At 47.7% G+C, this 22,397-nt stretch overlaps 1 protein-coding gene across 6 annotated transcripts in view; it reads right to left on the bottom strand.

Annotated features, from left to right (window-relative positions):
• Positions 1–22,397, bottom strand: part of BZW2 (basic leucine zipper and W2 domains 2) — a 59,215-nt gene that overhangs the window by 36,125 nt on the left and 693 nt on the right. For 2 of the 6 annotated variants that reach the window (XM_051832559.3, XM_089315173.1), the window contains exon 2: positions 6,592–6,656. The exons of 1 other annotated variant lie outside the window; for it this stretch is intronic. In XM_051832559.3, coding sequence (XP_051688519.3) covers positions 6,592–6,649 — 58 coding nt within the window. In that variant the 5' untranslated portion in view covers positions 6,650–6,656. Of the gene's footprint in view, positions 1–6,591; positions 6,657–8,572; positions 8,768–14,494; positions 14,654–22,397 lie in introns of those variants that run through there. 3 more of the 6 variants (XM_070059580.2, XM_008274078.5, XM_089315174.1) reach the window with 3 other exon arrangements.

The following is a 22,397-nucleotide window of genomic DNA, read 5'->3' as shown; positions in this document are numbered from 1 at the left end:
AGTCATTTGGGGAGTGAACCAGCAGACGTAGACTTCTCTCTGCCTCTCCCTCTCTGTAACTCTGCCTTTCAGATAAATAAACAAATCTTTAGGGAAAAAAAAAACCAAACAAAAAAAACACCAAAAGGTGCGTGTGTGTTGCACACACACATGCACACAAACACACACACCCCTTGCATTTTGCTGGTCAACAGCTGGAGCTGGGCCAAACTGAACTCAACCCAGGTCTCCAAGATGGGTGGCAAGGACCCAAATCCTTGAGCCTCCCAGGGTGTGCATGACCATGAAGCTGGAACTGGACAAGTTAACCATTAGAGTGGCATTTTTGTCCCCTTTGGTAGCTTTGGGATCTGCAAGGAGGGAAGGCCTATACTTCCAGAATGGAAAGTTCCTACCTGTACTTGTGGGGAAGAAAAGTCCTTTTCAAGGTCCCTGCAGGTGCCTAAAGGTCAACCAGTGAGGATCAGACCCGCCTCTACCTTTAACTCCCATGCCCTGAATCTATAAAAGGAGCTCTCCCAATCTCTGACGCACGACTTCCCCGGTCCCCGCTCTATTGCTCTGTTGGGGCCGTGGAACCTCACCCGGGAGCGGAACCCCAATAAAAGCCTGTGAATTAACTGATTCGTCTGCCTGGGAAGATTTGTTATGCGCTGGACGGACACCTTGCACCGTTCTGCAAATCTTGTCAATGCCTGGCCCAACAGCTGACAGCTGACTTCCCACATGCACTGCCTTGGGTGTATCACAATTTCTCCCAGTCCTTAGGTCTCTGGACAATTTTGCTGTAGACTCAGGAGAAAACCTGTGACAGAGGCAAATAATGTCTTCAGTTACTTATTTATTTTTTAATAAAAGCCGTTTTTGTTAGGTAGGAAGTTAGAAATCAGCCTAGGTGAGGAGTCTAAGGAGAACAAAACTTTTGGGAGAAGGAACGAGGCAGCCTTGGAAGCAGCTACAAAGTCCTGCCCACACCCAGGTAACTTCACAGGTGCTCCCAGCCTTGCCAGGAGGAAGGCGGCCTAGGGGAATCCTCACTCTCCTCTCTGAGTAATAAAACCCAGGAGGAATCTCAGCTATTTCTCACCAGCAAACCCTCTGCCTTGTAGAAGGTTGGTTTGGACAAAGCCAGTGCCATGCAATGGAAAAGAAGCAGAAGAAGGCAAAGTAGAGAAGAGAATGAGAGGGCTAAGGACAAAGCCCACCCCTCCCCCAGTCAAGCCAAAGGGATTCATGGGGGTGATGAATTCTGGGGGGCAGTGCAGCACCCTGCAGCTTCTCGGACAGAAACAAACAAATAAACCAAAAACCCCACCAAGCCACATATAAAGCTCAACCCGCTCTTGACAAGCCCAAGCGACAACTCTGCAGTCTAGGATTTTGGTGTGCAGCCAAATTATTCAGATACGGAAACGCGAAAGTAGGAGGTCAGGAGACGCCCACTGCTACAGGCAAAGGGGAGAAACAGGATGCGGCGATGCCTCCTTGTGGGTCACGGTGACATGTCAAGCTGGTGACATGTCAAGCTGGTGACGTGTCCAGCGGATGGCTCCACAGCTGGTCCGGAAGGCAGGCTGACCCGGAGTTCTACAGTACCGTAATACAATGTGATGTGATCCGGAGATATTCCTGCAACACCCCAGTGCTGCCAGAATTCCTGAAGCGTTTATATTAAGAGATTTACAGGGCAGAAGGAAAGGTTCGGGCTGAGACTGGCTCTCAAGCACAGAAAGCGAAGCCAGCGAGAGTTAAGTGATTAAAGTCATTAAATCCAGAGATGATGAAACGATGCTCAGAAAAAGAGCCAAGGACAGCATGCGCAAAGGTCACAGCGGCTCGAATCCCAAACACCCGTCTAGCTGAGATGATGACTCCACGGAAGGCTAAGAAGGGGGAGGACTGTGAGGGGGCGGGCAGTGAAAGCCAGCCGACTCCTCACCCTCCAGGGCAGGAAGCGCACACCTAATACCTCCCACGGAAAAATCAAGAAATAGCTCCATGAGAAGGCTACTTGGCCCCCAGGAAATGTTCCCAACAAAGCAAGCCGCTGGGAGACCTTGCAGGAGCTCTGTGCCAGCCGCCTTGCCGCTGTTGTAACATGTCTTGCAGAAGTGTCTGTGTAAGCCACGTACACCCCTAACTTTGGTAATATTAAAACTACACTGACTACCTGTAGGCCAGCAAGAGGGATGGGCCAGCTCTGGCTAACATCACTGACATCAGCATCAGAAGCGGAGGAAGAGAACCCCTTGCCCAGTACCAGCCAGAGCCATGCAGCCTGAGATACCAGCGACGCGCACAGAAATGAACTGCACTGACAGTCGTGAACAAAAGGCACAAAGTCCTTTTGATGCCCTAAGAGCAAAACGCTACGCAGCCAAGGACATGCAAATGCCGACTGCAGAGGAAAGTATAATTAGTGTGTTGTTGTGCAGAGGGGCGGCAGTCGGCCAGGAGCTCCGGAGGAATGTACCATGAAGGACTGCACGAGGGGGTAACCGAGTGGTAACCGTGCCCTGTCTGCTCCCTTCCCCGAGGTCTAGCTACACGGTCATTCTCCTTTGCACTCTGAAGAAGGTGCATTCTTTCCTGTCCTACAAGAGGACTTGGTTTTTAACTTGAGATGACTTGAAAACCTGTGTTTGGAAAGCAGCTTTCTCCTCCCATTATAATTTTCCAGAAGAACTGCCAAGGAAGGGGAAAGGTGAACGAGGGAAGACGGTGCATCACGGCCAAGGGTGTTTCAACACGTTGGGTCAGAAAGGCCAGCACAGAGCTCAGGAGCCTTCGAAGGTCACGAGGGCACCGCAGGACGAATAATGCTTTTGCAGGATGGAAAAACAGCTCGCACCTGTCAAGGTGTTCAACAAGAGGAAGAGAAAATCCCTAAGCAAGACAGCGACAGGAACACCAATGGAAACTTGGGGAAGGAAGGCAACAGTTCAACCCAAGATCCATTTTCATTGAAATATTGTTCATGTTTCATCTGAGGACAGCAGAAATACCACCAAGACCCCAACACAGATCCGCTACCAACTTCTTAGAGTTTCCGTGGGGGCACTCGCGCCTCCCTGAAAGTGGGAAGCATACAACAAGGGTCTCAGCTTTATAATGCACTGTGAATCCCAAGTGTGACCCTAAGGAGCTGGTTAGAATCGCCCTTGCCCTGACAGAAACGGGCCTGGTTCTGACCCTCCAAAACACCTGTAAGTGTCCCAAGTGCCAACTACAGCAGCTGGTGAATACAGAGTTGTTGTTGTTGTTTTTTATAAATGTGCTAATGCAAGGATAAACAGCGAAAGCCACCCGTCTTTCTGGAAGCCACTGGGGTGCAGTAAATGAGTGAGCAATATTAAGTACCTTTTAACCACACACATGCATCTACCTATGTATACACTTCAAGTTTTAAAGGCTTACTCAGTTAACGACTCCGTTTTACTGTGAATCTAAGGGATTTCAAGTCAGTAACACAGAACTAAAGTTAGGGGGAAACCTGAGTAGCCGGTCACTCTGATGCCTGCATTTTGGTCATCTTTTCCCTACTGATTATCATTCATTTTAACCCAATTATTCCATAAAATTTACCAGTGAGGGGGCAGTTTTGTTACTAAATTATTTTATTTAGCAAATCAGTGGCCCAGGAGAGAGAACTTTAGCCTTGCAGTCACGCAGCCACACTAGAAAACCCGACCACTTTGGAGAACGCACCCTAAGCATGCCGTGAGGATTTCCGGAAGACGTCAGAGTGGGTCTGGATGGAGTTACTGTGACACCTCCAGCCAGGATGTCTGCGTTCGAGAACCTCATCTGCCCGCTAACCTGGCACAAAGGAGCATGAGCCTGGCTAGGGAGTGGCTTCAGAGTGGGCAGAGAACTTCAGAGGGCAGCCCATCAGCCCACACAATGACCCTGAAGATCCTCACCTCCACAAACTGCTGCTAACCCCTGCCTTGACGTCGGCCCTGTCCTCTGGGCAAAGAAACTCTGACACATGATACACCATCAGAGGTGAGTCACTATTCCAAGGAGCGGACAATGAAGCTGACTCATGGGCTCCCTACGTGTTAAATTCCACCCAGAATCTAAGGCGTACACATCCAGAACCCTGACAAGGACTGTGCATCTCTCAGTTCTCCCCGGGGTCTCCAGCTGCACACCCTACGTCAGCCAATGAATCTGGGTTCCCACCTGAACACAGAGCTGAGGGGCCACACCCCTAGTGGAACCTCTGCTGGCTCCAGTGCTCACTACAGATGCAGATCCAGGCAGACTGGCACAGGCCATGGCCAACCCGCCCCAGCCTTGCAGCTGGGCACAGGTTAACCAGGACCACATCGCCAGGGACCCCACAGCAACCGTGGTGAGGTTTCTCAACCACACAGTTTCATCAAAAGACTGCATTAAACATGGAGACAACCAGTACGTGCCAGCGAGCACCTTGCACCTGCTGTCTGCTTCCACAGTCTGTAGGGAAATGTGGCAGGAGCAGGGTTTGTAAGACCACCGTGAGGACTGAGTGGAGGGCGGTGGCGGCCCAGGCTACACACATGCTTCTTCAGCTTCTGGGGATGAGCCAGAGGTGAAAAGAGAAAGAGAAATAGGAGAGGCCAAGACAGAAATGCTATACAAAGCGGTGACTTCAAAAAACAATTTTTTTTAGTGTCAACCTGTAGCCTTCTGGCAGAGGCGAGGAGCTAAATTCAGTCCTGCTGCTCTCTAGTAGCTCTCGCAAGCTCTTCGGGTCTAATTGATGTACTGTATTGGACTTCCTCTCTTTTTCCGGGACTGGACTGCTCACTAAAGTGGACGCAACAGTGCCAAGAGTTCTGGAGCCTGCAGGAGCTGCTTGGGTACCACTGACGCCCAGGCCACACATTGGGTGGGTTACATAATCGGTCCTCAAGCATCATTACGGGGGATTCTGCTTCAAGATAGTTTCTCTGGGAGCTGACGCTGTGGCACAGTAGGTTAACCCTCTGCCTGCAGCGCTGGCATCCCATATGGATGCCGGTTCGAGTCCTGGCTGCTCTTCTGATCCAGCTCTCTGCTATGGCCTGGGAAAGCAGTGGAGGATGGCCCAGAGGCTTGGGCCCCTGCACCCACATGGGAGACCTGGAATAAGCTCTTGGCTCCTAGCTTCGATCAGCGCAGCTCTGGCCGTTGTGGCCATTTGGGAGTGAACCAGCGGATGGAAGACCTCTCTCTCTGTCTCTCCCTCTCTCTGTAACTCTACCTCTCAAATAAATAAATAAAAAATCTTAAAAAAAAATAAGAGATTATTTCTCTGTACCCATCACACTTCCTCAGGTGTTTTTCAGTCACTCCCTTCGATTCAGTTAACTCCGCAATTTACATCACATCTCTTCCCCAAATGAGTTTCCATACTGTGTTTTCGTTCATTTTTCTTATATTCAAGAGGACCTCTAAATAGTTATGCAAAACTAGCTACATATAAACTGTTCAAAGTATGTTTACACGGACAGAACAGTTAAGATGAACACTATGGAAAACAGCAGTCACTCATGAAACTGACATTTTACTAGACATCATCAAATCGGGTCTCTCCACACTCTTCCGACAGTAAGGACACATGATAACACTATGACTTTTAGGGTGTGCACAGCAGTGAATTTAATTTGATTTCCTAAATTCTGGAAAAAGTAAAAAAAAAAAAACCTCCTTCTCCCTAAATTGTTTCTCTTAGTGTGACCACTCTTGTCATCATACTTACTCAGAAACCACACACACACACACACACACACACAGTCAAAGACAGCACGGCACTCTTCTTTCCCACATTAAAAAAACAAGAGAAAGAAATGGGGGGAGACAATGAGGACTTTTGGGGTATTAGTAAGTTTGCTCTTTATGAGTATAATAAAGGACCAAAAACTCATTTATCTGTATGCTTACATGCATTTCTTGGTATATGTATTGCATTTCAATAAAATTTAAAAAAATGAGTAAAGTTCATCATTTGCCTCAAACTCTCTATGACAAGGGACAACTTGAACGGTTAGAATGACCCCTATTTTGCAGATAAAGCACAAGCTCAGACAGTCGAGTGATTTGCCCAACAAACACCGAGTGGTCTGGAAATGCTACGGCTCCACCACACAACTCCAGATTCCACAAAGGAGCGGAGGTGCAGCATCCAAGCGGTGGCTGCCGTAGCACAAGACCACAGACAGGATCGGTGATAAACGGTGGTGCAAGTTTATCTGGCCCATGGGTCTGGGAGGCCGGGAAGTCTGAGAGCTGAAGTCAGCCCCGTCGATCAGGCTAAGAAGCACCAAGGCTTAAACAATCCTGGGTCGTGGTGAGGGCCTCCTTGCTGCTCTGTGAGGGGCCAGAGGACAAATAAGCACGGGTCCAGCTTGAGAGCTGAGCGCAGCCCTGCCACGTGGCAGTCTTCCATCCTGACACGCGGCCCTCCTGACCTCATCTCCTCTTAAATGCAGTGACAACTCCAACTCCACCCGCCCATCACAGGGGAAGGAGGACACAGGGACCATTCAAATTCTCTTTCTCTTGGATTTGGACAGAAACTTCAAAACACACACACACCCAAAGCCACAAACCACAACCTACCCCTTTTCCGAGTTTTGAACCGCTGGCCTGTTAGCACTGGCTTCTGATGCTTATTCATAAAATTTCTGAAAACAAAGAAAATAAAGATTATGTCTTTCAGATAAGCAGTGCACATCAAAAAGACACAATGAATAAACATGTTTAACCTCACTCAAAACTGAAAACACTTTTAACAATGAGATCTCATGGCAATACTAGCAAAAGCTGGAAAGTCAACCAATACTCAGTGCTGGCAAAGGACAAAGGGGGATTCAACTACAGATGCAAACTTCAGCTTGGAGCTTAAATCTCACGCAATGCTTCCGGGGCCTTCTAGATTTTACCCAGTTCTCGGTATGTTTAGCACCAGTGCTGATCGAAGTGCATGCATTTAGGAAATACTTGTCAAATACCCTGAGGCACCGAAGCAGGAAGATGTCCAAGGCAAAAGCAGCTTGGATGACACAACGTAAAGTATAAATGGGACGGACGTATCTGTGCAAGATTCACAAAGGATCCGAGAAAGCACGCACAGCTGTTTTTGTCTGCTAGCCGTGGCGCGTGAAGACCTGGGCATTTGATATTTTTTCTGTTGGATTTAACATGCACTATAAAGGATATGTTAACTGTGGAAAATAAGTCAAAACCTGTTCTGAGTTAAGCTTGCTGGCATAAGTATTATAAACTGAAAATCTGTCCAGTTGCTTAAAGTATGAAGGCCAAATGATTAGGATAATATGGACAATGGAAGCAAGTTATTTAGTGCTTTTCAAAGTTTTTAAACATTATGATTTAAAAATGTCAATTTCCTCAACTACTTACTCCATCACACAATCAAGAGAATTTTCAGGATCCAGGTAAATTATGTGATTACTTCTCAAAGTTTAAGAAAAAACACTTAAGAACATAGAAAAGTTAATTTATGTATCAACTCTTCCTTCTTTCCCAGATGAAGAAATTTCTAGCTTCTCACAAAAAAACGTTTATCGCAGAGAATTACAAATTAAACGGCTATTTAAAAGTAAAGTCACAAACACAAGTGGCGTTCTATTTGACGGTTTGAGCAGACAGCGTTGTTATGAACCCCAAAGTAAATGAACCTGACATGTCCTGCTTTGAGAAGAAGGTGACTGAGCCAGAATCCATCCATGCACTCGGGAGCTCAGGCAGCGGAGACACTACGCAAACATTCCCAGTACAATGTGACAGCTACAACAGCGGCAGCCCGGACCCGAACCAGGGTGGAGAAGGTGACTGACGGCTGTCTGTGGGTGGGGCACCAGCTCCACACTGCAGCAGTCACAAGTGCTATCAGAAGCTCAATGGAATCCTGCTGAAAACAGGGCTACAGACACCCTGATTATATCCAAAGAACTCAACTTGGAGGGGTCCTCTGGGCTTTTCAGCTGATTTGCTCGGAATCAGCAAACACCGCACTGGTGGAGAAGGAATGATGCGATGTACACTCCCAGGCGTTTTCCTCACTATCCCCACGCCTCCCTCAAACCAACAGAACACAAAACGCACTCTTCTGTAAGCAACCAACAGCACCTGCTTGTTAGCTTGGCGCTTTTGTGAATACGTGAGCAAGAACTGCTCCCTGCCAACGACACTCACATTCCGTCATCAATTTTAAAATCCCCAGAGTGTGAGTTCTCTCCAGAAGTTTTCTTTTTCCGGCCTCCACACAACTTGAAGGAATTCCCTAAGTAACTCTAGGCTTGCTGCAGGTTTCTATTCTTTTTTTTTTTTCTGTGAGTGGAGAATTATCACCAAACACAGCATAAGACTGACTCTATTTTAAAAATCTGAAGCATTTATACTTATCGCGGCTCTAAACACCTAAGTTTGTTTTCTTCCTAGCCCAGTGATGGGGGCTTACTTTTCAACTTTCAACGGATAACAACATGAAGACCCAGAAATGTACCCCAAGACACCACCAAAGTGAAAACAGACAAACACAGACGGAAAAAAAACAAAAACAAAACAGAGAAAACCTCACCCAGGTAAGTGAAAGACCAAAGGACACGGTTTGCTCCCCACCAGCGGGCTCCTGCGGCTCGGCTGTTACTATTTGCAGCTGGGCCTGGCTCCTCTCTAAATTTAGCTCCCAGGGCTACTCCGTAATCTGCTCCAGCGAGGGTCAGTCTTTATAAGGCACTCCCTGAGCCCTTTGAAAATCCCTGGCCCAACAGCAGCAAGGGCACTTTGACTAAGAACCTGGCTTCCCCCGCACAGCAAAGAGCAAAGACACCCTTTGCTGAAGCCCACGGCAAAAGCTGACTGTTGTTGCCACTGCATCACAGCTCGTGACTACGAATATTCAAGTTTATAAACCTCAGGGTTGAAGAGAATCCCCAGAGACAAGTGTGCCTGGGCTACGACATACATATGCACCAGGACCGTTCGTGGTCCATATTGAGAAGTGAAAACCGACACACACGGGGAACATAAGCTCGCCACTTGCCATGGGACACTTCTGTCTCTCCTTGCTGATGTCATCACCCAACCTCAGGCCAGACTCCGGGCCTGGGTGAGTCTCACGCCCAAGCCACCTGCAGCAGACCGGCCCTCTGGGTGTGGATGTCCTGCCGGCCATCTTGCTCTCATTCACTCAGTTTTTAGGGGCTGACTGATCAGAGCTGGACTCATCTCCAGGTTGTTCCTACAACAGAACGACTGTTCTCTCGTCATCATCCTGAGGTTTGGTCTTTTTATTTACTTATGAGGGTGAAAGGCAGGGTCACAAACACACACACTGGCAGAGAGAAGAGAGAGATCCAGCTTCCATCCGCTGGTTCACCCCCCACCCAAATGCCTCACAATAGTCAGGACTGGGTCATGTCAAAAATCAGAAGCCAAGAACTCCATCCTGCTCTCCCACATGGGTGGCAGGGACTCAGGTACTTGCTCCTTCCACGGTGCATTGACAGGAAGCTGCATCAGGAAGTAGAGGCAAGACTCAATCCCAGGCATTCCATAATATGGGACACAGGTGCTCCGGCAGCAGCCTCACCCACTGCGCCGAGGCTTGGTGTTATTCTTACCTGGCCCATCTCTGAACTCTGACAACCCATCATGTGTGATACGCTACACACATCACGCGTGAAGTAACTGTGCTCATCATACAACCTCAACTTCACGGACACACATTCTAAAGCAGAGATCACAATGGTTTTCTGTACAGGGATAAAAGGAAACTAACTTGGTCTCTGTGGTCACTGCTCCAGCTGTGCCACTCTGCTGTGACGGTCACAAAGCAGCCACAGACCCATAATCACGGGCTGCTTCCAGTAAAACCTCATTAGCAAAACAAATGTTGGAGCAGACTGGGCCCCCAGTTACAGTTTGGGGTCCCCTTTTCTAGAGTAGTAGATCCAACAGATCTGTGATGTTGGAAACATTTTGATTCTCCCATGACTCGGCAGCTTTTGCCACCGAAGCTACTGAGGCATTGAGCTGTGGCTATTGTGACTGAGGAACTAAATGTTCAGTTTTCTCTCACTTTCATTAAAGTTTAACTTTCAACAGGCCAAGTGGCTAATGGCTACCATGTTGGATAATGCAGTTTCAGAACAATCCTTACAACCTCAATCACTTAAGTTTGATAAACAGGCAAGTATACAAAACATAAGAACTTTTTAATTAATATTTTTAAAACACAGGGCAGTGTTGTATAGTGGGTAAAGCTGTCATCTGCATTGCCCGTCTCCCTTATGGGTGCTACTTCACATCCCAAATGCTCCACTTCCGATCCAGCTCCCTGCTGATGTGCCTGGGAAAGCATCAGAAAATGGCCCAAATGCTTAGGCCTCTGCACCCACGTGGGAGACCTGGAAGAAGCTCCTGGCTCTGGTTCAGCCCAGCCCCAGCCAATGTGGCTATTTGTGGAGTGAACTAGCGGACAGAAGATCTCTCTGTTCCTCCCTCTCTGTAATTCTGCCTTTCAAATAAATAAATCCTGAGACCAGCACTGTGGCACAGAGGGTTAAAGCCCTGGCCTGAAGCACCGGCATCCCATATGGGTACCGATTCTAGTTCCCAGCTGCTCCTCTTCTGATCCAGCTCTCTGCTATGGCCTGGGGAAGCAGCAGAAGATGGCCCAAGTCCTTGGGCCCCTGCACCCACGTAAGAGACTCAGAAGAAGCTCCTGGCTCCTGGCTTCAGATCAGTGCAGCTCCAGCAGTTGCGGCCATCTGGGGAGTGAACCATCGGATAGAAGACCTCTCTCTCTGTGTCTCTACCTGTCTCTGTAACTCTTTCAAATAAATAAAATAAATCTTTAAAGAAAAAAAAATCTCTTTGTCTATCACTTTCTTTCTTAAAAAAATAAATCCAATATACACACAGACACACACTTGTCTCTGGGGATTCTCTTCAATCCTGAGGTTTATAAACTTGAGTATTTGTAGTCATGAACTATGATGCAGCGGCGAGAGCAGTCAGCTTTTGCCCTGGGCCTCAGCAAAGGGTGACTTTGCTCTCATATATATATATATATATATATATATATATATAGACAAAGGGGAGAGACATTAGAGTCTAACATAATAAAAGGTATAGTGTGACAATGTTACCTCCCTTGCATAAAGCGCTTCATAAAGACACATAACACCAATGCTCAAAGCTTATAGTAAAATACAGCAAGTCCAAGAATTCCCCATTATTCCTTATTTTAAAGGAGTGGATTCATTTACTGTAGAGAATAAATTGGAAACATACTCAGCATTACTTATACACTATTCTTTCCATTAAAGCTAAAACTCTTTAGGACAAGCATCATAAAAGCCTTTCCAGAAAGCATTGGCTCTAGGAATTTGGGGAGTTGACAACATTCTCTCCAAAGAAACAAAAATAACTAAACCGGCCATAAAAGTCTGAATGATTAGGAACTACTCCAAGGCAATAAACAAATACATGCCTATAGTGACACTCTGAACTCTGTTGCCTAGAATAACACTTGCTGGTTCAATATCATAACATCTGCTGGTTCAATATCCTTACATCTGCTGGTTCAATATCCTTATCATGATTGCCACTGCCTCTTCAGACTCAAAAATCACTCAGCCGCTACAGCTTAATTTCGCCATTCAGCAAATTCTATGCAAACCGTAGAATTTGAAATGATTGAGAAGACATGAAAATTCCAAACAGCAGTCTAGCCATAAAAGGAAATTACATCCAATAAAATCTAATATTTCTTTAACACAAGAACGTTAAGGTTATACTCGTGCCTCTTTCGTTCTTCTCCGTCACAATATAAAACAAAGAGGCATTGATTAAACAATGTGAAACTTACTAGGCTTTCTCCAAAACCTGACATTTCCCAGTGGGGAACGGTGGATTCTTAAACTGTGGTAAGCAATCATGTTATAAATAGTCATCAGGGGCTGGCGCTGTGGTGTAGGGGGTGAAGTCTGCAGTACCGGCATCCCATATGGGCGCTGGTTCAAGTCCTAGCTGCTCCTATTCTGATCCAGTTCTCTGCTATGGCCTGGGAAAGCTATAGAAGATGGCCCAAGTCCTTGGGCCACTGTACCCACATAGGGGACCTAGAAGACACTCCTGGCTCCTGATCGGCTCAGCTCTGGCTGTTGTGGCCATCTGGGGAGTAAACAAGTGGATGAAAGTCCTCTCTCTCTCACCTCTGCCTCCTTGTAACTCTGCCTTTCAAATAAATAAATAAGTCTAAAAAAAAAAAAAGAGTCATCAAAGCCCAAAGGAATCACGTTGTGAAAAAAATAGCACCCACAGTAAAATATGTGAACCCAAGGGCTGGCATGGTGGTGTAGCTGGTATAGCCACTTCCTGCATCCCACATGGGCATCAGTTCCTGTCCCAGCTGCTCCACTTCCCATCCAGCTCCCTGCTAATGCCTGGGAAAGCAGTGGAAGTTGGCTCAGGTGCTTGGGCCCCTGAACCCACATGGGGGACCTGGAAGAAGCACCTGGCTCCTGGTTTGGGCTTGACCCAGCCCTGGTTGTTGTGGGAGTGAACCAGCAGATGGAAGACCTCTCTGTCTTGTAACTCTGCCTTTCAAATAAATAAATAAATCTTTAAAAAAAAATCAAACCAAATCTTCCTAAAAGACATAAAGGATTCATGATAAAGTTTTCCTGTTAAACTTTCCAAAATTATTTCACACCTTAAACTTGTTGGTACACCTGAGTTCAACACAGACAGTTGTTCCCTTTTCAACAAATAGAAATATCCTAAAAAGTACATTTTAAAGTATCCACGCATAACCTTTTCATAGCTGCAAACTGAAACAATTACATAGTCCTGCCTCTCCAGTGATTTCCAAAGTTAAAATACAAAGCAACTCCTCAAACACATTCAGTCTCAACTTAATGTAATCTGAGGACCCCTGGGGGCACAGAAGGTCCCTTCTGGGCTCTAAGACTTTTCCAGACCCTTCCCTTCCTTCCCCCAGGTTCCAGCTGCTCCAGTCCTGCTGATATCATTGTCCTGTCCTGTCTGTGCTTTGCAAGACAGACACACACATGTACGCTAGCCACACACAGCGTGCTTCGGAGTTTAGAAAACCCACCCCTCAAATACAATCTCAGGATACTACAGCGGCAAAATACCTTGAAACCTCGGCTCCAGGTAAGTGAAGAGCCTGAGCACCTCTGTCTGCAAGGCAACACGCTTATGCTGACGGATGGAGACCTACAATACTGGAAATTGGAGATTCCGAAACTGCGAGGGAATGGGGGCACAGGGCGAGGCAATGTCAGATGACTGGGTGGGGGTCCAGCTGTGGTTGAAACACGTTTATTGTTGTATCAGCCTGTTCTGAAGGCAGTCTATGGCAGGCATTGGACGAGGACAGGAGTTGCCTCCCGAGATCACTGACAGGCAGCGTCTGGCAACTTCTGGGAGCACTTTTGATCATCATAGTGGGAAGGGTGGGCTAGGGTTACAGCCATCCAGGGACGCTTCTCAACAACCTTCAAGGCCAGAAAAAGCACCTAAGGGAAAGGATTATTGGGTCCAAAATTTCATTGGAAAATGGAATTGAAAGGTGTTTACGCAAAAAATAGCTGAAATCTATGCAGTTTTTTCATAATAATTGTTTCAGATGAACTTTTTGAAGACCCTTTCTTGGGAGACAGGGGACAAGAGTGGGCATAAGAAGCAGTGTCCCTGGTCTCAAGAGCTGAAGATTTTATACAGGGGACCAAGCCTATCAGAGCAGCCACTAGGTGGATACTTCACTGAACTGGTTTCTAATCACCAAACACCGATGTCAAACTTTAGAAAAGGCGACTTTCTCACTGGGTAGACCTACCGACCACCTTAGCTAAAATCACAGGAAGTTAGAATGCCTAAAACATGCTTCTGCACAGCCTTTGATGCTGAGGGTTTTATTTTGCCTTTGGTAACTTCACATCCTAGGATATTCGGGTTGGGGAGGGGTAGGAGACAGGCCAGAACGTGGGACTGAAAGAAAATAGGAGCCTTGTTCTCAGGCAGTATGCATTTGAAGGACTAAGAGGTGATAAAGTGTATGTCTGAGCCTCCCGTGGTTCAGAGGATCAAAATGATTATAAACCATGAAGCCAGCGATGCCTTTGCATCAAGTGTGCCAAGAAGAATGAATCCAGGAACTGAAAATGACCAGGAATCCAATCTACGTGGGGATTTTGTATTTGCTGGGACTTCTAGAAATCCAGTTCATCCCAGAGAAGTAACAAGAGTTTGCAAAGCCCACAGAATCTGCTCTGATACAAAACAGAAAGTACTGACTTGTAAGTCTAATGAAGATGCTCGTGCTACACACATTCCTCTGATTGATATGTCCTTGTATGCCACGGTCCTGTGCACAAGGTATTTTCCAAATGCTTTCACTGGGGTAGCTGTTTGGCACAGCAGGTAGTCAGCCACCTGGGGTGCTCAAGGTCCCATGTTGGAGTCTCACCTTCACTGTCTAGTTCAGCTTCTTGCTGATGTGCACCCTGGCAGGTAGCAGATGATGGTTCAGGTACTCAAATCCTTGCCACCCACGTGAGACCTGGATGGAGCTCCCAGCTCCTGGCTTCAGGGTGTCCCAACCCCAGCTGTTGTGGGCATCCAAGGACTGAAATAGAGAGAGGATGGGAGATTCCCTCTGTCCCCCCTTTCTATGGACCACTTCACTGTGCCCTGCAGCACTTCTGTGACTCCTGCTGTGAAGTATCTCTCCGCATCATTCTTGATTGAGGACAGACCCAAGAATATATCAAATAAACTGAATACTACAAAAGGTCATCATCACAAAAAGGATAAAGTCAAGGCTGAAAAACAAAAGCATGTGCACATATGACATGTGGTTGTTATAGACAAAAATTCTAACCTCTGCTAATTCAGAACAAATACCTAAAGGAAGTTATCATTACAGAAAAGTTCTTTCAAAAAATAAGACAAATTATTTTTCTATATATTTTCAAAATACTTCTCAAAGCAATACACATAAAAATTAAAAGTGTTATAGAGTAACTTAACTGATCAATACACACATTCTGGGGCGGGCACTGTGGAACAGAAGGTTAAAGCCCCAGCCTGCAGTGCTGGCACCTCATATGGGCATCGGTTCTAGTTCGGGCCGCTCTACTTCCGATCCAGCTCTCTTATGGCCTGGGAAAGCAGTAGAAGATGGCCCAAGTCCTTGGGCACCTGCACCCACATGGGAGACCTGGAAGAAGCTCCTGGCTTTGGATCAGCATAGCTCCGGCCATTGCAGCTTACTGGGGAGTGAACCAATGGATGGAAGACCTCTCTCTCGCTCTCTCTCTCTGCCTCTCCTTCTCTCTCTGTGTAACTCTGACTTTCAAATAAATAAATAAAATCTTGGGGCCAGCACCGTGGCTCACTTGGTTAATCCTCTGCCTCCAGCGCCAGCATCCCATATGGGCGCTGGATGCTAGTCCCAGTTGCTCCTCTTCCAGTCCAGCTCTCTGCTGTGGCCCGGGAGGGCAGTGGAGGATGGCCCAAGTGCTTGGGCCTCTGCACCCACATGGGAGACCAGGAGAAGCACCTGGATCCTAGCTTTGGATCGGTGTAGCTCTGGCCGTAGCGGCCATTGGGGGGTGAACCAACATAAGGAAGACCTTTCTCTCTCACTAACTCTATCTATAAAAAAATAAAAAAAAAAAACCACACTACAGATAGAAAGTAGCAAGGTAAACTGTCCACCTGCCAATTTTCTCTCATGATCTCCTGTCCCTAAGGGAATGAGCACAACTCCAGCCTGTTAACATTGTCTTATGTGTTCAGAAAAAGCCTGTGTGCTGGAGATTGTCACCGTGAACGCAAGATAAAGGTGATGCTCAGTAATCATGCCATCTCTGTCCTTCCTGCAACAAAGTGCAACTCTGCTGGGATGTCGCCACACACGTTTTGTACTTGGTCTAGCAGGGAGGTGGCGAGATTCGTTTCTGTCTAGACAGTGCACACAACAAGGGCCTGCCTATCTCGGGTGAGGAAAGTCCGAGACTAGGTCAGCTTAGTGAGGCACCATGGCCATGAGTTGTGACTGCTGGATCCGACTGGAAGAATCTCTTGTTGTCCCACACTGGCGAACCCACAGGAGATTTTGGTTTGGAGGAAAAAGACTTGGTACTGGACCTTCGGGAAGCTCCCAGGTGGTGATGGGTCTCTGTCCGTCATCGCTCACTCCATCAGTTCTCTGAACCAAGAAAACGCCTGCCCATCACCCTAGATGCAGACCGGTCCAGGCCTGGCTGGCAGGGAAAGCTTTCCACGCAGGGCCGCAGGCTCACACACCTGTGTGTCTTACCCCGGTGAAGGCAGCAGGAGCCGCAGAGACTTGTCAAAGCCCCACAGCTGATGGCCTGGGACTGGACCTCCCAATACACTGTTGCACCACTAGACCATACTAACTCACACCAACAGCAAAGGGCAATAATAAGAGACCAGTAGGGAGCTACAAAGTGCCCACACTTCTTGAAAAGGTTCAGAGAGAGAATCAGGCGTGTAAGTGTTCACCAACTGCACCAGGTCTGGTGCTAGTCAACAGGAATTCGACGGGGGCCAAGTCAGGTAGGTCTCCCGGTTGTTGATTTTCTAGCAGGTGGAGATCTGTGCCAGGCACTGCACAGAAAAAGTTTCACAGTGCAAGTTAACAAGCATCAGTGGCCTCCGGTGGCCTCATCACAGGCATCGGAGCCACAGTTAGGTTTACTGAGGTTTAATAATGAAGGGTGTGTTTTTTATTTCTTGACCTATCACACACCCATGAGGAATGGAATACTTGCAAACCACGGATCTAAATCCAGGCCCTTGGCTCAGGGGGACATGTCAGGTTGTTGGCTGAGATCATGCGTGCCAGTTTAGCACGGGTGATACCATGGGGATCAAAGCAGACGATCTCTGTCCCCCGCTGGAGCTCACGTGCATGGAAGCTTCAGGGCCAGAACTTGACCTACTGTGTCTGCTCCGTGTGCTTTCCAGGAGCCCAGCAAAGCTGTTGCGACGTCTCGGGGTGGTGGTTCTCAAAGGTAGCCCATTCATTATCTGCCTCGTAGATTTTACAGCTTAGAATTAGAGTGCAGAGTAAATATTAACGGGGAGTGCAGCACCTGGAAAAACTGGACAAGCATGTGTTACCTCCAAATGCCCAACAGTTGGCCCCAGACTTCTATTAAGGGGAACAAAAAAAAAAAAACCACTTATTTTTAGAGAGCAGATTTAACAAAGATATTGCCTCTCAGGGACATATAAATATTAGGGAATTTATGGCACCGCGGTTTCTACAGCATTGTAGGAACTGGTTTTCACATGGTTTCCTGCAGAGACTCAGCTCCAACTCACACAGTCTGCAGGCCACCTACCACCACGGCTACAACCTTTCCCACTTAGCCAGCAGTCCCCTCTGCACCCTCAGTGTATGGGGTTCTCTTTCCTTTTATACCAGCCCCATTCTGGAACTTTGTACGCTGAGAAACACAAACGTCATGCTCCCCACCCCCTCTTAGGAACGATCCCCATGTCCAGGAAGCTGCCCAGATTCGTCTGCAGACCAGTGAAGTCTTGTGTGAAGACACTCAGCAAAAAGGAAGACAGGAGAGCATCATAAAACGCACACCACAGAACTCCTGATCCCTCTGCCGCGGTGTTAAGTGCCCCCCCCTTTAATATTTTTTAATTATTTGAAAGGCAGAATTACAGAGAGGCAGAGTTCTTCCATCTGCTGGTTCACTCCTCGATGGCCGCAATGGCTGGAACTGGGCTGATCTGAAGCCAGGAGCCAGAGCTTCTTCTGGGTCTCCCACCCGTGTGCAGGGCCCCAAGGACTTGGGTCATCTACTGCTTTCCCAGGGCACAGCAGAGAGCTGGATCGCAAGTGGAGCAGCCGGGTCTCAAACTGGCGCCCATGTGATGCTGGCACTGCAGGTGGCGGCTTTACCTGCTATGCCACAGCACTGGCCCTAGCTGTTTCCTCTTATTTGCAGACATCTCTGTCCTAAGGCTTTTCTTCATATTTATCTAAAACTGCCCCCAAAATAACATTATATCTAATACTTAGTTTTAAAAATCCTAATTTTGACTAAAAACCAGATGAACTGTGAAAAGAAAATAATTTTTATATCTGACTCAAATTAATTGTTTATCTTCTACCAGTACTGAACTAGGGATAGCCAAAGAATTATACTATCTTTAATATTAATGAGGGACATTACACTTTCTTATGTACAGATTATTGTATCTGTTTTTTGACAAACTTAAAAAAAGGAAACATCTAATGCTAACAATCAAGAAAAAAGAAAACACAATTAAAAGCATGTTCATTCAGTGAGCCAATTAAGGCCTTTTTTTTCCAATTTATTTTCTGATTTTTTTTTTTTTTTTTTTTTAAGATTTATCCATTTGAAAGGCAGAGTTACAGAGGGGGAAACAGAGAGAGAGAGAGAGAGAGAGATCCTCCATCCACTGGTTCATTCCCCAAATGGCTATAACGGCTGGAGCTGGGTTGATCTGAAGCCAGGAGCTCCAACCAGGTCTCCCACATGGGTGCAGGGGCCCAAGCACTTGGGCTACCTTCTGCTGCTTTCCCCGGGCACATTAGCAGGGAGCTGGATTGGAAGTTGAGCAGCCAGGACTCAAACTGGCACTGGCACCCATATGAGATGCTGGTGCCATAGGCTTCAACTTTACCCATCATGCCACAGCACTGGCCCTGATGTTACTTTCAAAATAGAGAGTATTCAAACATGACTATCTGAGGGGTTTTGGGCAGTCTTTACTCAACACAGGCCGACTTTCGAACAGACCAAATCGTTCCACCTGGTACCCGACTGCCCCAAAAGATGACACTCCACTGACAGCAGAGGGAGCGCGAGAGTATTCTTGTCCAGGGACTATGAACATTGGTGGATTTTAGTCATCAAATATTCTTTAAAAACCCTTCAAACTAGGCCGGGGAGGATTACACCAAGACACGCTAAGTTACGAAGTCGCAAGAGGCAGAAAGGTCTCCAAAGCAGCTCTGGTTAACAAACCCAAAGGCAGAGAACGCCGCAGCAGGCACGCACTGTCCTGAGTGTGGTCCTGACTCGTCCGTCTCACTGTGCAGACTCCGACTCTGACTCAGAGAGTTTTGGCACACCTTCTGTCGGGAATGCCTTCTGGGTTGGGTTACAAAGCAAAGAAAACCAGTATTTCCACTCGGTTCACATCCTGATTTCCTTAGGTGACTCCGGTGTCTTTGCACCTCTGTGTCAATTTCCAAGAAAGAGGAGGAACTGCTAGGAAGGTGCTCACCAGCCTGTGAAACAGGCGCTAGGCAAAGCCACCTGCCTCCTTTTGGATTGGTGGGGAAGCAGAATTGTGACCTGGGGGGCTCATGAGAAGGCTTTGTTCACAGCCCCTTGCAGATTTACGTGTAGCTCTACTAGCAGCATTTAAATGAAGACTTGCATAAGCTACGCTCCAAGTACAGAGTACGAACATTTCTCTGCACGTGGCTCGCTTTATGCTGTGCTAACAAACAGTAATTTCTTGGAGGCTGTAATATTTTCAAGTTTCCCTCCTCAGAACTTTTCTATGGTAAATTTCAAGCATACCCACAAGCCCAGAGGACCATGGGAGGAGGAAGGTGGCCAACGATGAACCAAATCCCACCTTCATTAACATGGTGAGTTTCTCTCCTGTTTGTTCTCACTCAACCCCTGCCCCCCCAGGTCACAGGATCATACTGACAGCTGGTCTCACCTGTCACATCATTCCTTTCAGTACAGACCTCTAAACAGTAAGGGATCTTTGAAAACAGAAGCCATGATGTTTTCCAATATGAAAATGTCCTGATATCCTGAAATATTGCGACAGGCAGGAAATGTACCAAAGACTAAGAAAATAAATCAAACGCCAGGGAAAGATCTGATACTCAAACATGCACTGCTCCCCTGTCACGACAGGAACCAGCGTTCCCTGGGCGACAGCCGGAGACCCAGGAACAGTGTGTGGGATGTGGAATATGCACAGGTGAAATTTCATGGTCAACAGAATGTCAGAACCTTGAAACCCAAAGCATTTACAGCCCGTTTGCCCCTGGTTATGGGCATGTGTATGTGTGTTTAGTGCCACGGTGCACTGCTCACTGCCAGGAAGGATTAGCTGAGTTGGGAAATAAATCCACCTAAAATAACTTAGGGATCAAATGGACTCAACTCAGCATGTACTGGGCACAGCACAGGGACAAGACACTACACCTTGAGAATCAGAGGCCACCCCGACCTGGCTGATACATGGGTGAGAAGAGCCTGCACGAGCCACTTCCTTGGCAACCCAGAGAAGCAGTGTGAACTCGGGGGACCAAGGCGGGAGGCTGAGTTAGAAGATGCTGTCCACAATGGGACCAGTTGTCATCCCTGTGCGTGGCTCTCACAGTCTGGGAGAAGAGGTGAGCAGGAAGCAAGGAGCAGCCATCAGTTCTGGGAAGCAGTGACTTCCTGAGGAGGGTTGGGAGGTCCTTCCAGGAAGAGCACAGCAGGAACAAAGGGGGGTGAGAATGACCAGCAGGGTAGGGATCCAGCAGGGCTGTGACCTCAGAGCACAGCAGGGGAGAGGCCACAGCAAGGCTGGCCGGACCTGAACCTCCACTCTGGGGCCAGAGGGTGTTCCATGGTTATTGATCTGGGAGTTCCTTGGGTTAGCTGCATGGGGAGAGGTGGCAGAGGAACAGGGGGTGTAAGAATCCACTGATGGGCCAGCGTTGCGGCCCAGTGGGCTGAGCTGCCACCTGTGATAATGCTGGTTCAAGTCCCGGCGGCTCCACTTAAGATCCACCTTCCTGCTAACACACATGGGAAAGCATAGTAAGATGGCCCAAGCACCTAACCCCTGCACCTGTGAGAGAGACCTGGAAGCTCCTGGCTCCAGACTTTGGCCTGGCCCAGTCTCAGCCACTGTGGCCACCTGGAGAGTGAACCAGTGGATGGAAGCTCGCTCCCTCTCTGTAACTCTGCCTTTCAAATAAATATTTACAAAAAATAATGGACTGGAATGCCAGGGGTCTAAGGCAGTCTTTAGGAGCAGAGGAGGGGACACAGACACACTGATTCTGAAATTGATATGAAATTTGTGATAAGACATACTGATAAGAAATCAGTATTCTTTACAAGGTGAAGAAACAAGAGCATCATCATACAAATTCTGCTACACAAGTGTGGCAGTAGGCTCCAATTTCTGTAAAAATAAATAAAATGGTGGGTATATATATATATTTACATAAACTAGCTCTGCAAAATATGAAAAAAATAAATCTCATTGGCTGTGGGGCAGCAAGGAGGCAGGAGGGGCCTGTAGCTCCCCTGGCGAAACCACAAGGAGGCATTATCCACCAGCTCCTCAAAATAATAGAGTTCCCCCCTCCCCGCACTGCCTGGCACCCAGGTGCCATGCCAGGCTCCCATCCTGCTTCTGACACTTGTCAGCTGTGGCGCTGTGGACTAACGAATTAACTTCCCTATTTTCTGCCCTCCTCGTTGCAGAAATGAAAATCATCTTGGCTAATTCCTGGGTTGTTATAACGATGATTAAAATAATCCTGTGCAAAGCATCTGGTAGAGTTATTTGGCGCGGGCTGAGCACTGCTATTTTATTATCAATGAAACTCCTTAGATCTGAGCACGGTTTAATATGCTCATTAGTGACTCTCACCCCTACACTAAATATTTAGACTGCACAAAGCTATTCACGTCACCCATCTAAGGAACCATTCTCCATGATGGCAGAAATTTAAATGGAGCAGCTGACCTGTCCACATGTCTGAGTCCACATTTACCTAAGCCACAAGAGAGGCTCAGAACCAGTCAGGTGTCACAAGGCAGGAAGAGGTAACTCAGCTCCTATCCCCGGGGAGCCGACGGCCCCAGGGAGGCAAACAGGTGCGACCTTGAAGACACCAGGGCTGGAATCCAGGCGGGAAGCACCTGCGGGCTCGGTCGGGGTTCCTCCCAGGACGCTCAGAGTGTCACCCAGCCCCGGTCCCTCCCTTCCCCCGGGCAGAACAGGCGCCTGATTATCTTAGCACCATCGGACAAAAACTTTCTTTGTTACGCGCAGAGATGAATGATCTCAGGCCGTCTGGTCCTGGCTTCGCACCCCCAGCCTGGGCAGCAGCAAAGCCTCGGTGGGGGAGGGGAGCAGGGCTGGTGTGCGGGAGATTTGGGGGGGTGGGGGAGGCAGGAAATCAGAAACCAGCGAAGCTGCAAAGAGCTCTACTGCACTTCGCACGCGGCACAGCGGGCCAGCCAGAGCGAAGCCGCCGACGTCGTGATTGACGTCTGTCTCTCGCTCGTCTGCGTCGTGATTGACGCGTGTCT

The sequence above is a fragment of the Oryctolagus cuniculus genome, chromosome 16 (genome assembly GCF_051225735.1).
Source record: "Oryctolagus cuniculus isolate XC-2025 breed Fujian yellow rabbit chromosome 16, ASM5122573v1, whole genome shotgun sequence".
NCBI classification, from domain to species: domain Eukaryota; kingdom Metazoa; phylum Chordata; class Mammalia; order Lagomorpha; family Leporidae; genus Oryctolagus; species Oryctolagus cuniculus.
This window is presented reverse-complemented; position numbering and strand designations above follow the sequence as displayed.